A 14917-nucleotide genomic window follows, 5' to 3' on the forward strand; every position below is an offset into this window, starting at 1 on the left:
GGGAGGGAGAGCCGTAGGAGCGGCGGCGCCTAGTAGAGTAGCGAAGTGGCTTCCGGGACTACGAGGCTAATGACCTTAAGAACGGGAAGCGAGGAGAGAGGCGGTGTGTTTTATATTAGAGTCGAGGCGCTAGTAGGTCTCGACGAGCTTACGGAAGCTTATAGTACCGACGTCCTTGTCCTCGAGGGCTCGAAGAAGCTCTACTAACAAACTACGGCGGAGAGTGCTCTTCTTAGTCTCTTCGTTATAGCCGGTGAACCCGATGTCGCGGTTAAAGGCCGCGAGGTACTCGGCGAAGCTCTTGTTCTTCTAGAGGAGGTTATAGATAGCGTTCTAGGCGGTAGCTCTACGGTCTAGATTACTAAAGGTAGTACGGAGGTCCTATATTAAGGTAAGGACGTCCGGGTAGCCGATAGTCTACGTAGCGTTGTCGATATAGTATTATACCTAAGCCGCGGCGTCTCCCTAAAGGAGGGAGAAGACGTACGTAACTTTGTCCTTCTCTTATAGAAAATGGTCGGCATTAGCTAACAGCTTGATAGTAAGCTATGTCTTAAATGCCTTAAACTTGCTCTTATTACCGTCGAACTCGTCTAGGTCGTTAACCTTCTTAGAGAAGTACTAGCGGCGGTTATCGTCGGCGTACGGGGCGAGGTTCTAGAAGGTGTTTATAATATTTTGAAGGTATATTACTTAGTTATTTACTTGCTCGACCTACTAGGCGGTCTCGCGGAAAGAGGAGACGGTACGGTTAATAAGAGCGTAGGCGGTATCGGGGTTAGCGTTTACCTAGGCACCGAAGGTAGCGGCGTTCGAGAAGGGGATATTAGTCTACTTACTAAAGTGGAATAGAGTGTCTTAGTTATCGAGGTTAACACCTCTATCGGTAGCGTAGTTACCTATAAGGATAACTCGAGCAGTTAACGGTTTGTTAGTCTTTCGTAATATTAGGGCGAGAGCCTAGTCTATAAGATATAAGGGTGAAAGCGAGAATATAGGTACGAAGTACAGATATAAAGGGTATAGTATAACTGCTATATAAAACGAAAGACGAAGAAAGTAAGAGAGGCCTAGGGAAGGCTAGATATTTATACGCGACCCTCGTAAGTACGTGTCCCCGTATTAATAGGGCTAACCCGTACGAAGCCGCGCTTAGTAGCTTTGCTCCAAACCTTATTCTAACCTGCCCTACGTTCCGAGTCTTCTACGTGCTTCTTCTAGGGTCTAGCGTAGTCTCGGGTGCTCGCGGGAGTGCCGTAAGTCATATAGTCACGAGCCGAAGTGAATCTGTTAAGGTTTAGTAGAGGGGTAAACTTAGAGGGCTAGGTCCCGTAGTAAATATTACGGGGTATATAATTCTTAGCGCTTATATACTAAGCTAGACTATCACTTCTTAACGACTTCTAAGTACTCTAAGGCTCTTCTATCCCTACCTTCTGTACACTCTGTAGGGAGACTATAACAATACCCTTATAAGACGGTAGTAGATAAGCTCCGGGGGGTACTTAACCGCGGATTTTATAGCTAACTATTCCTTAGGTTATCCCGCTAGCTAAGGGCGTCTACTATACTCTATAACCTAGTTGTTCTACCTCTCTTTCTATAGTTACTCTATAAATGATTTCTTACCCTTCTATTATATTACTAGCTATTTGTCCCTTACCCGGTAGTTCGGCTCGTTTCCGGGTTAAATACCCTTATATACTAGTACTAATTCGCGGGCCCTTACGACTATACTAGCGATAACCTTCTATACTAGGTACTATACTAACTTACCTAAGTAGGAGGTCTATAGTCTCTAGATATATAGGTCGATTAGCGGTATAGCGGTCTCGTACTATTACGGTAGCTCCGTAAGTAGAGGATTCGGGTCGGGTCACGTGACTTGTGATCACGTGACTTTAATGATTTAGCTAGGCCCGAGCGCGACCTCGGCTTCCCTTAAGAAGCCCTCTCTCTCTTAAAACTACCTTCTCTCTTTAGCTATCGACTTTGTTAATAAACTACTACTATACTTACCTACTATAGCCTCGTAATACTTTAATAGCTCTATAATAAGGACGCTACTATATATAGCGCCGCTTATAAAAAAAGCCGCGACTCCGTATACTCGAAGCCGTAATATCGCGTATCTTTAGAAGTCGCGATATATAGCGACTTCCTTAGTACTAGCGATAGGTAGCGTAGTACTCTCTTCTTAGAAGCCGCCGCTTAAGGTATAACGTATATTATAGCTAGAGTAAACGGCTATAGTAGTAACAATACTTATTATATTAGTCGTCTAGCTAGATTTACTTAAAACTTAGAACTCTTAACCTAAGCCGACGAATATACGTAGTTAGACGATACGATAGTTCGACTCGATCCTACTAAGTACGCTAAATAGTAGCGGGCGATCCTCGACGAGTTACTAGAAGAGGAGGAAGAAGGTATTAGATATAGGAGATTTCCGACTACTTCTACCTCGCGGATCTTATTCGAGACTCGGACATTACTACCTATCGGAAGGCTAACGGAGAGTAGGATTAGGCTCGCTAGGACTTCGCGGTCGATATTACGGATAGCTAAGGCCTAAGCTCGACCTTACGTATTCCTCTCGATTAGCTAAGTATACTCGACTCGGCTTCCCTACGTTATTAAGTTTAAAACTAACCGGAAGCTATATTATATACGCTCCGAAGACTCGAGGCTAACTATCGCTAAGCTATACTAGATAGGGCGGCATTATAGAAAGCTAACGAGCTAAATAAGTGTTATAGTCTCCCTATAGAGTGTATAGAAGGTAGGGACAGAAGAGCCTTAGAGTGCTTAGAAGTCGTTAAGAAGTGACAGTCTAGCTTAGTATATAAGCGCTAAGAATTATATACCCCGTAACATTTACTACGGGACCTAGCCCTCTAAGTTCACCCCTCTACTAAGCCTTAATAGATTCACTTCGGCTCGTAACTATATAACTCACGGCACTCCCGCGAGCACCCGAGACTACGCTAGACCCTAGAAGAAGCACGTAGAAGACTCGGAACGTAGGGCAGGTTAGAATAAGGTTTGGAGCAAAGCTACTAAGCGCGGCTTCGTACGGGTTAGCCCTATTAATACGGGGACACGTACTTACGAGGGTCGCGTATAAATATCTAGCCTTCCCTAGGCCTCTCTTACTTTCTTCGTCTTTCGTTTTATATAGCAGTTATACTATACCCTTTATATCTGTACTTCGTACCTATATTCTCGCTTTCACCCTTATATCTTATAGACTAGGCTCTCGCCCTAATATTACGAAAGACTAACAAACCGTTAACTGCTCGAGTCATCCTTATAGGTAACTACGCTACCGATAGAGGTGTTAACCTCGATAACTAAGACACTCTATTCCACTTTAGTAAGTAGACTAATATCCCCTTCTCGAACGCCGCTACCTTCGGTGCCTAGGTAAACGCTAACCCCGATACCGCCTACGCTCTTATTAACCGTACCGTCTCCTCTTTCCGCGAGACCGCCTAGTAGGTCGAGCAAGTAAATAACTAAGTAATATACCTTCAAAATATTATAAACACCTTCTAGAACCTCGCCCCGTACGCCGACGATAACCGCCGCTAGTACTTCTCTAAGAAGGTTAACGACCTAGACGAGTTCGACGGTAATAAGAGCAAGTTTAAGGCATTTAAGACATAGCTTACTATCAAGCTATTAGCTAATGCCGACCATTTTCTATAAGAGAAGGACAAAGTTACGTACGTCTTCTCCCTCCTTTAGGGAGACGCCGCGGCTTAGGTATAATACTATATCGACAACGCTACGTAGACTATCGGCTACCCGGACGTCCTTACCTTAATATAGGACCTCCGTACTACCTTTAGTAATCTAGACCGTAGAGCTACCGCCTAGAACGCTATCTATAACCTCCTCTAGAAGAACAAGAGCTTCGCCGAGTACCTCGCGGCCTTTAACCGCGACATCGGGTTCACCGGCTATAACGAAGAGACTAAGAAGAGCACTCTCCGCCGTAGTTTGTTAGTAGAGCTTCTTCGAGCCCTCGAGGATAAGGACGTCGGTACTATAAGCTTCCGTAAGCTCGTCGAGACCTACTAGCGCCTCGACTCTAATATAAAACACACCGCCTCTCTCCTCGCTTCCCGTTCTTAAGGTCGTTAGCCTCGTAGTCCCGGAAGCCACTTCGCTACTCTACTAGGCGCCGCCGCTCCTACGGCTCTCCCTCCCGTCTCTATAGGTAACGCTATAGATCTTAGCGCTAGGACCGCCGTCCCTCGAGTCTAGGGCCTCGTTAACGGTAAGATTACTCCCGAAGAGAAGCTTCGCCGTCGCTAGGCCGGACTCTGTACCTACTACGGCGGTCTAGGCTATATCGTAGTTAACTATCCGTAGCTCGCTACCCGTAACGCCCGTAACCCGGTTCGCGGCGCTATCGGCGCTATCGAGCCTACTCCTACTACTCCCGCTATATAGGGAAAAGCCTAGGTCTTCCTTATTAACGCGGTAAAGACTAAGAACAACGTTTACTAAAAGTAAAGAGAGGAAAGAAGTTGAGGATTAATATAGTATAGCTAGACCTATACGACGAGACGGGTAAGGACTACGCTTATAAACCGTTCGTTACGAATGTAAATATCGGCTTAAAGAAACTCTCTTCTTCCAATCTCACTCTTATAGACACTAGCGTACTAGGCGAGTCTTTTATAGACTATAAACTCGCGACCTCTCTTAACCTCGAACCCTAGGAACTAAAGTACCCTCGTACCCTTAAACTCTTTAACGGCACGGAGACTACTACTAGTAAGATTACTTATATTGTACACACGTTAATCACCCTCGGAGGCAAGCGTATGTCGATCACTAGCTTCCTTACGTCTCTACCGTATTAGAAGTTTATCCTCGGCCTCCCCTAGTTTAGACGATACCGACCTATTATCGACTAGACTTCCCTTACTATTAGCTTCCCTCTAGAAGTTCCTCCGGTACCTCCGCCTTCTCCGCCGCCTTAGCGCGGTCCTGAGTATACTAAGATCTTCTAGGTAAACGCCGCTACCTTTACTACTACTACTAAGTAGCCTAAAGCTTAAGTCTTCGCCGCCTCTCTCTACGATATCGACATCGCCCTCGAGAAGCTCGATAAGAAGCGTATACCTACCGACCCTACTACGAAGGTCCCTCCTTAGGCATACTACATCCTCTACGTATTCGATACTAAAGCCGTAGACGAGCTGCCTCCTTATCGCCCTTACGACTATAAGATTAAGCTAGAAGAAGGTGTAGAGACACCGTTCGGACCGCTATATTCTATGTCCCGAGAAGAGCTTATCGTCCTTAAGAGATACCTCGAAGAGAACCTAAAGAAGGGGTTTATTCGAGCGAGCCGTTCTAGCGCTAGCAGTCCCGTTATATTCGTTAAGAAGCCCGGCGGTAGTCTACGCTTCTACGTAGACTACCGAGGCTTAAACGCTATTATAAAGAAGAACCGCTACCTAATACCGTTAATTTAGGAGACGCTCGAGCGCCTCTCTAAGGCCAAGTACTTCACTAAGCTCGATATTATCGCTACGTTTAACAAGTTACGAATAGTAGAAGGACACGAGTATCTTATAGCCTTCCGTACTCGCTACGGGCTATTCGAGTCGCTCGTTATACCCTTCGGCGTTTATAACGGCCCTAGTACCTTCTAGAACTTTATTAACGATATCCTTTAGGAGTTCCTCGATTAGTTCTATACTGCCTATATCGACGACATCCTAGTCTATAGCGAGACTAAGGAGGAGCACCGCGAGCACGTCTATAAGGTCCTTTAGAAGCTCTTAGACGCCGGCTTATAGCTCGATATCGACAAGTACGAGTTTAAGAAGACCGAAGTCAAGTTCCTTAGTTTGATCATTACTATAGACGGCATTAAGATAGACTAAGAGAAGATCGACGCTATCGTCGAATAGGATGCTCCTACGAACGTTAAAGAGGTCTAGGGTTTCCTAGGCTTTACTAACTTCTACCGCCGCTTTATCTACGTATTTTCGGGTGTAGTACGCCCTTTAACGAAGCTTACGCGTAAGGGTAAGAAGTTCGCCTAGACCGACAAATGCTAGGAGGCTTTTAACTTGCTTAAAGCAAAGTTTGTTAAGAACCCGCTTCTATAGCACTTCGATTTCGAACTAGAGACCCGTATAGAGACCGATATATCCGACGGCGTAGTAGGCGGTGTCCTACTATAACGCCGCTCGCCTAAATCCCCCTAGTTACCTATCGCCTTCCTCTCTAAGAAGATGACCGCTACGGAGTATAACTACGAGATCTACGATAAGGAGCTTCTCGCTATCGTTAAAGCTTTCGAAGAGTAGCGCCCCGAGCTCGAAGGCTCTACTATACCCGTCTAAGTAAGCTCCGACTATAAGAACCTCGTCTACTTTATAAAGAGTAAGCTACTTAATCGTCGCTAGGCCCGCTAGAGCGAGTTCCTCTCCCGGTTCAACTTTATAATCTCGTATACGCCCGGTAAGGCCAACTCGATAGCCGACGCCCTTACCCGCCGCCCTAGTAACTCTCTAGTTAATTGAAGAGGGGGCCGGCAAATCGTAGAGTAACAAGTCATTAAAGAGTACAACCTCTCTTCCGAGCTTCGAGAGTACCTATCGAACGGCTAGCCTACGCTCGCCGCTTCCTTTACTACTCTCGTGCTCGCTCCTACCTACCTTAACGAGAGTAACGATAAATCCGAGCCTAAAGAATACGCCTCGGACGCTTAGGACTTAAACGACGATAAAGAGGGCTTAGTAACGACCGACGGCTTATCCGAATTAGACTTTAAGGGATTTGATAATAAGGAGCAGCCCGAAGGCATTATAGTATAAGTACGAATAGCGTACGATACCGATATAGACGCCTAAAAGTTAGTTTAGGCCCTTAAATCTAGCGCGAGGACATTCCCGGGCTTCTCGCTATCCGAGTACGAGCTCTAGGAAGGTGTCGTCTACTTCCGTAAGAAGCTTTACGTACCGTAGCCCGAAGGCTCTAATATCCGAGCTAAGATTCTTTAAATCGTCTACGACTCCGCCTCTAGGGGTTACCTAGGCGTAGCTAAGACCTATAAGCTCCTCGCTAGGTATTACTAGTGGCCGTATTCCTAGAAGGACGTCCGCCGCTACGTACTAAACTACGCTACTTACCGAAGAGCTAAAGCTAACCGCTACCGCCCCTACGGTCTCTTATACCCTCTCCCGGCTCCTAATCGTCCGTAGAAGCACGGTTACTACCCTCGTATAGGTATAGAACTAGAACAACCTCTCCCGCCTACCGAAGACGTAAACGAGTAAGTAGTAGAGGAGTTCGCTACTATACTCTTATAGATCTATAAAGAAGTCTACGACGAGATAGTATACGTATAAGCAATCTACGACGATCAAGCTAATCGTCGTCGCTAGCTAGCTCCCGACTACTAAGTAGGCGATATAGTCTACCTTAACTCTAAGAACATTAAGACGGACCGCCCCTCTAAGAAGCTAAGCTAGAAGAACCTAGGTCCTTTTAAGATTACCGAGCGTATTAGTTTATACGCCTACCGTCTAGCTCTTCCTACGAACATAAAGATCTACGACGTCTTCTATCCCGTACGCCTTCGACTTTCGGCTAAGGACCTATTCCCGAACTAAAACTAAGACATACTAGGTCCTCCCGATAAAGTAGAAGTCGACGAGCCTATTAACCTACCTTCTAACGACTATACCGTCCGTAAGATCCGGGGAATCCGCGTAGAGCCTAACGACGTTAAAGGACTACCGCCGATTAAGTATAAAGTCGAATAGTAAGGTTGCCCTAAGTAGGATACCTTATAGGAACCTATCTAATATATCATCTTTAATCGTTAAGTAATCGAAGAATACTACGCCCGCGTAGACGGCCTAGAAGTCAATATCGGTAGGCTCTTCGAATCTAAGCTCTTCGACGGGGCTTACTAATAGTATATCGACTATAATATTAGGCCTAGGCCTAGTACTAAAGCTGAACATCCTCGATATATAGAACTACTACGGCTTCGTAGGAACTTAGCTTTGTTCGGGGGGGCTACTATTATAGTCTCCCTATAGAGTATATAGAAGGTAGGGACAGAAGAGCCTTAGAGTGCTTAGAAGTCGTTAAGAAGTGACAGTCTAGCTTAGTATATAAGCGCTAAGAATTATATGCCCCGTAACATTTACTACGGGACCTAGCCCTCTAAGTTCACCCCTCTACTAAACCTTAATAGATTTACTTCGGCTCGTAACTATATGACTCACGGCACTCCCGCGAGCACCCGCGACTACGCTAGACCCTAGAAGAAGCACGTGGAAGACTCGGAACGTAGGGCAGGTTGGAATAAGGTTTTGAGCAAAGCTACTAAGCGCGGCTTCGTACGGGTTAGCCCTTTTAATACGGGGACACGTACTCGCGAGGGTCGCGTATAAATATCTAGCCTTCCCTAGGCCTCTCTTGCTTTCTTCGTCTTTCGTTTTGTGTAGCAATTATACTATACCCTTTTATATCTGTACTTCGTACCTATATTCTCGCTTTCACCCTTATATCTTATAGGCTAGGCTCTCGCCCTAACAGGTATAGAGTAGTATAGTAACCTAACTACAAAGCAAATATATCGGCCTCTAGGGGTACCTATTATAGAGGAAGGTTCTAGAATCTACGAATACTAGCTACCCCTACGGCTATTACTCCTAGAATATACGGTACGTACTCCTCGTCTAACCGAGGTATATCGCTAGGAAGGGGGGAGTAGATAGTAAAGACTAGGAACTAGACGATTAGGGTACTTCTTAATAACTTTAAGGACCTACGGCCTATTACGAACTAGATACTAGAGAAGGGCTAGCTAGAATAGGACCGCCTAGTAGGAGTAGTATAGGAAGAGAGGATACGGCGTAGCGCGACGAGACCGGCTAGGAGCGGGGGCTAACGGGGTAGTAATATAGACTACGTACGTTTAGAGGAAAAGCTAATCTAGATAAGGAGAAGTCGGGGGCGGGAAGGGTTCTCACCTATTCGGGTTTCCCTTTATATATAATAATAGACATATACCTATATAGCCCGAATAGGGTCCTAGAACAGGGGAATAACAAATCTATCTATCTATATATTTAGTAATCAGTACCGTTAGTACTCCTTCGTCCGCGGTATTAACCGTCGTAATATCCTTAGTACTAAACTAGATCCGTAGAATAATAGAGATATTAATATTAGTATAGAGACTACTCGCTCTAAAGGATAGTATATACTCTAAACTATTAGTTTAGAGTATTAGTATAACTCTAATATAGCTCGTAGGATATAAGTCTAGTAAGTTATTAATACTCTTTAGGATACTATTATATAAGCCCGTAAGGTACGTAAGAATACTAAGGAGGAGATCTAAGACTCTAACGCGGAGACTAATAATAATAAGTAAGGAGAGCCTCTAACTAAGGTGGTTTCTATATTGATTGAATTTCTATAATATACTTTACATATTAGCTAGGACTCTAGCTAATTATAATATAAGCAATAAGCGGATAATCTATTACTAGCTTTAGCTATATAAAAACAGCGATACTATAGTATACTAAGTATATATAAGGCAGTTATAATTTAATACGATAAGAAGTAGCAGACTAATAGAAGAAAGAAAAGCTATAACTATACCTCTATCTTAATCCTAGCCTATCTAATATAACACTACTTGAAGCCTACTATAATAATAGAAGAAGCTAACTAGAAACGCGCTTAGAAGCGACGCGACTAATAGTTAGAAGCAGTAGGCGAGTCACTAACAGCCTTTAGAAGATAAGAAGTTGTGGAGAATAATAAATAGTATCTGTCGGTTGTAGACTGCCGTCCGGACGCACGTTCCGCGCACGTGCCGAGGTGCGCATGTGCTCGTTCCGCTAGCCTTGTTTTGCTTGACAGGAAGCTTCTCTATTGATCCTTTCGACATGATCCTTTTGCCGTCAAGATGGAGATTTTTTGCCTGGGGACAGTTCTGGACTCTGGTGCCGCCGCTCTCACAATTCCACGAAATACAGGCAAAAATGCCTTCAAATCATGCAGATGCGTCCCAAAGCTTCGATCTACCACTCCGTGGTGGGGATGGATTGAGGCAAGAACAGAGCACTGCCATCGAAGATGCTCTTCGAAAATACCGAAATCGAGTGCTCGAGATCAACATGGCCAAACTAGAAACTGCCATCTCAGACATCGAAACCCGCGAAATCAAAGCCATGGAATTCTGGCCCAAAACTCCCAAACTCGATCCCGAAGAACTCCCTCAACGAAGAGTGGAAAGACTCGAGGGGGACTATGGGGTTCGATTGGAACATCCCCAGGATCCTAGTATCACGTCTATTCGAGATTTCCTGAGTGAGGATCGACGGGGCAATCTCGTTAGGAGCTGTCGGTTGGACGGGGTAGTCCATGGAGAAGTTGATATTGAGGCCCTTGAGGCGTGGATCGAAAAGACCGAGGAACAGATCCGAACAGCAGAAAGGACGGAAATCCATCTCGACGGTCTACCGGCCGAGTTGAAGTATTTGATGACTCTGATCCGCGGAATCTGCGGGAACGGACTTCCTGCATATCGATACTCCGGCCAGCTGCGCCAGATGAAATTCATCACCGATATCGAAGGCGAGGAAACGGAGGGAGAGGAACCCAGGAACTCGGGATTCGTGACGGTGCCTAGGACGGACGAGGAAATGAGCGAAGGCCATCTTGGGGATATCCAGGGATCATGGGATGACCATGTGGTTGCGCTTGCAGCTGGGATTGGCAATGGCGGGTTCGCGGTATATTGTCGCAAGCAAGAAGACGCCGATGGTGCAATTGGGTGGAGATGGAAGTATGGGCTATGGGATCCTGAATTCAAGACCGCTCTGTACGATACCGTGGAGGAATTTTTGGAATTCTATGCCGATTTCGATAAGGAGGGCGGAGACGATCCCACCTAGATTACTGTAACAAATTCAGCATCAAGTCGGTCGCATTTGGACCCTTTTTCGAATACTTACCATCCGCAGTCCTTGGACAGAGCATAGTCCAGCCACCTGTATTTACTCGCTGATCACTACTCCCTGGCCTTATGATCAGCATGGAGCTGAGTCATTGACCTGGCAATGAAAATCGGATCCATCAGAAATTGCGGACGTGAGGGAAGAGCAACCAGAAGTCGAGCATTGCCGTACGTTATGGAAGCTCAGACCCAAGAAAGACTATTACGTTCTTGGAAACCACGGCCGCAACGCAGATGTCGGGGGAAGATACCGAGCTCGAAAAGAGCTGTGATCGTAGGTCATGCAAGCAATAAGAAAGCGGTGGACTGTTAGGGCATGCTGTAGGTTCACATGCTTAGCTAGCACTAGTCGCCGTCCGCAGCACGGCTCTCTCGCTATAGACTTTGTGCTGAGCCCGCCGGGTCGAGTATCGCAACGCAGCATCAATTGCCCTGAAGGCGAGTAGTAACTAGACAACTCATCAGCCCTCAGCACAGGGCGTTCCTTTTGACCCAGGATCTTACACCCAGACAGGAGCCAACGCGCCACAGCCATTATCTTTCCTCACCAAAAAGGGCAGGGTATTCCAAAGCATTGGCCGCCGAAGTTCACCCCTTCGTCGCTACATGCTTTTTTGAACTTCTCGGTGTAGCTATCGTCGAAAAAACAGCAAGTGACTCTGTCTGAACGAGGAGAGATGGATCGCTTCCGGTTGATAGCCTTGCACGCGTCGTCGGTGGTCCAAGAAGGATCGTCAACATACGGCAATTGACAAATGCAGCGCCAGCCCTCCGCAATACTTGGTGCGGTCAGTAAAGACGTAGTACGCCACATTTTAGCGTGTGCGGACTTTTGCGTACCTCATAGTAGGCAACAACAATACGGTTAGAGCGCTTAAGAGCATTATAGCTAGTAGTGGACACTGTTGTTAGGTATAGGATTGAATTAGGAATACAAAAGAGGGGAGATGCTGTGAAACTGGGGAATCTCGATTGAAAATACAGGGTAGTGGTTGCGAGGTGTGAAAAACCATGTTATTCGAAAGTAGTGCCTTATTAGCGCCTATATAGGGCAGATTGATGCCCTGAATCAGTTATCGCGATCCTTCCCTCCAACACTCATAAAAGCCTTGCACCCAGTAATCCTTATTTCAACCCTATAACCGTCATCTCACGCCACAGCCACAAGCTTCGCCGCACCCCAGCAATCGCCGCACCCCAGTGACTTTTTATCATCAACACCACCAATATTGCTCATATCAACTTGATTTTTTTCCCAATGTGTTCGCAGCTATCTGTCTCCATATCCTGCATACTCATATCGCGTAAAAACACGTTGTGTTGCCGAGAGGTTGGTGTTGACGCTTCGGCATGGGATTTTGGTGAGAGCCCCACCAAAGCTTCATGCGCCCGTGTCGAGAGTCACGCGTTTCTTGCTTTCTCACCACCTCACCACATACAACGACACACCATGGAGCCCACTATAGTGCCCACAGGCTCTCAAATTCTGTATTCGCGATGCTATTCTGAGCAATTTGAGCTACATATCGTGTATTTTGAGCGTGTGTGGCAATTGATACAAGCCAGCAACACCATGTGTCGGAACGCGAGAATCCGAGCTGGGGTGCGGCGATTGCTGGGGTGCGGCGAAGCTTGTGGCCACGCCACAAGGTTATGCCACCTGTTGCAGATGCCAGACAGAATTTCCATGCGAGTCTGGACAGGGAACCCTTGTTGTCGCCATGATGTTGATGATCTGTTTATGCGAGAGATGCGAGACAATACACTCGGGCTAAGGGACAATCTATAAACTTGGGTGAAGTGTAGCATCGAGCACGACAAGTAGCGGACGGGACCCACTACTTTCACCAAGCTATGGGCGTATGTGCTCGATACGCCAATTCTGGTGTCATGTAATCTTCATTGATCGAGACATCGCAGGTCCATCTTCGCCTTGGCTTCCACGAGCGTATTCTTGCCGGCAGAAGCCGCAGAAGAACAATCGCGGCTCCGCTTCCACCGCTGTGGATCACGGCACCGATGATTGCTTTGGAACCTCCAAAAATGTGCTGCGAGGCGGCAGAGCCAAGCCTCGTAGATAGAGTCCGACGAAGGCTCTTTGTTTAATCTACCTACTGCCGCGACTACGTATCGACTGCTCGGGCGCAATCTGTTTCTTAACCTAGCATAGTGCAGATCCGCGGCCCGCCTCTTTGTTTCCGGGGGAGACCCCCTTGACCCCCCTTTACCCTTGCCGCTGCGCGAGGTGTTTCTACCGCTCCGCTAGGCTTAGCGACCTCCGCTCGAGTGTTCGTAGGCTTACACGTCGCTACGGTGCTACGCGGTGTGTCTTCATCTACGGGGTAGTGTAGCCTCGCAAGCTCGGCGAGCCCCACCCCTATAGATTCAGCTAATCGCAGCCACTCGCCAGACAGCTAGCGTAATTGAGGCTCGCTAACGCTCGTCCAATCAACGCTGCGCTGTCCGGCTCCTGGCTGCTTCTTATAGACCGCCTTCGGCGGAATAAGATCACCCGTCTCTCTGCCGCCATTCCAACAGCTCGCTGCAGAATCGCATCAACTGTCGTCCCAACACACGCCTCCGACACCGCTGGTCTTGGTCCTGCGCTTTGGAACTTGGTTCGAGACGCTCCCGGCTGGACGACGAGGACACGAATCCCGAAGAGTGCAAGCTCGCCATAGAGCGCTTCCGACGCCCCTTCTAGAGCGGCTTTGCTCGCGGCGTAGAGCGAGAAGCCTGTAAATCCGGTTATGTCGGACGTACTACTAATGTTGAAGATCGTGCCTGGCTTCTGGGCACGAGACCATGGGAGGGCTCCTTGGATTGCGCGTATAGGACCGAAGAAGTTGGTTTCCATCTGTTGATACAATTCCGTCTCGCTGCAATCACAAAAGTCTTAGTGTTTGGTATGAGAGCCACGAGCTGCAAGACACCCTGCCCTTTGATAGGGACCTACCTGAAGTCTTCTAAGACTCCGCGAAGAGCATAGCCCCCTGCATTATTGACAAGGACGTTCAATCCGTGCTCTTTTGCTGCTTTTGCGATGACGTGCCGAACATCTGCAGTTGAGTCGTCGAGTCTGAGCCATGTGCCGCCTTGGTTCTGGATCTCTGGGCGCACCTGCGAGGCTTTTGCTGGGTTACGGGCGCCTGCTATGACTTTGTGGCCGGCTTCTAAGGCTGCGAGAGCAATGGCGGCGCCTCGGCCTGACGATGCGCGGGTTATGAGCCAGGTGTATGACATTGTAGACTGCGTGCATTGCGTATGAGAATGAGTGCCATTATACTTAGTTAGCTACCAGTTATCCTACAAGGGGCTATTCTATCGAAACCATTGTTGTTATCGGGATATTCGGAATATTCACTTTGCAGCCGCTGTTTAACCACTAGCGCATGATAAATGTCCTAACATCCGTCTCCGACCTGATACTGATCACCATCGACTCCGGCCAGATGTGGTAACTACGTACATCGCTCGTCTACACGGACAAAACAATCTTCGGGTAGGAAGCAATGGCCGCTGCTATCAGAGGCAACATCGCTCGGACAATTTGGCGGCTGGACCAACTATCCATACGCCTCAGCAGCTCAGTGTGGCCCGCTGCTCCTAGCCAAGTGAGCTCGGTGTCTCGGTAATTCTCTTTCTGGTCGGCCATTGCATTGACAGCGTCGTTGATCGGGAAAAGCGCAAAAGTCTCCCACAAGGTGACCTGCAACATGGTGATGAGAGCAGCGGCATAGTACCACCATGTCGCCGCTTCTGCTGCATCACTTTGTCTCGATACCAGCAAGGTTGTCAATGCGAGAAACCCCGCGAGAGCGCGACAGAAAGGCTTCAAGAATCGATGTCCTCGCTGTGTCGTGTCGTCGAATTGAACGAAGGCGCTCTTGGATA

General features: G+C 47.2%; 3 protein-coding genes across 3 annotated transcripts; 1 reads left to right on the forward strand and 2 right to left on the reverse strand.

Annotated features, from left to right (window-relative positions):
• Positions 1 to 10046: 10046 nt before the first annotated feature.
• Positions 10047 to 10961, forward strand: CLAFUR5_12900 (uncharacterized protein; the record flags this gene model as incomplete). Its single annotated transcript, XM_047912048.1, has 1 exon — positions 10047 to 10961. One exon carries the CDS (start codon positions 10047 to 10049, stop codon positions 10959 to 10961), a length of 915 nt encoding a protein of 304 aa, XP_047767720.1.
• A 606-nt stretch (positions 10962 to 11567) lies between these two features.
• On the reverse strand, positions 11568 to 11907 carry CLAFUR5_14682 (Ecp34; the record flags this gene model as incomplete). Its single annotated transcript, XM_047913830.1, has 2 exons — positions 11568 to 11802; positions 11864 to 11907. The coding sequence occupies 2 exons, from the start codon at positions 11905 to 11907 to the stop codon at positions 11568 to 11570; spliced, it is 279 nt and encodes a 92-aa protein (XP_047768196.1).
• Positions 11908 to 13412: 1505 nt separating this feature from the next.
• On the reverse strand, positions 13413 to 14266 carry CLAFUR5_12901 (Oxidoreductase claN; the record flags this gene model as incomplete). The annotated part of the gene is made up of 2 exons (XM_047912049.1): positions 13413 to 13902; positions 13980 to 14266. 2 exons carry the CDS (start codon positions 14264 to 14266, stop codon positions 13413 to 13415), a joined length of 777 nt encoding a protein of 258 aa, XP_047767851.1.
• Between the last annotated feature and the right edge of the window lie 651 nt (positions 14267 to 14917).

The sequence above is a fragment of the Fulvia fulva genome, chromosome 11 (genome assembly GCF_020509005.1).
Source record: "Fulvia fulva chromosome 11, complete sequence".
Classification (NCBI taxonomy): Eukaryota; Fungi; Ascomycota; class Dothideomycetes; order Mycosphaerellales; family Mycosphaerellaceae; genus Fulvia; species Fulvia fulva.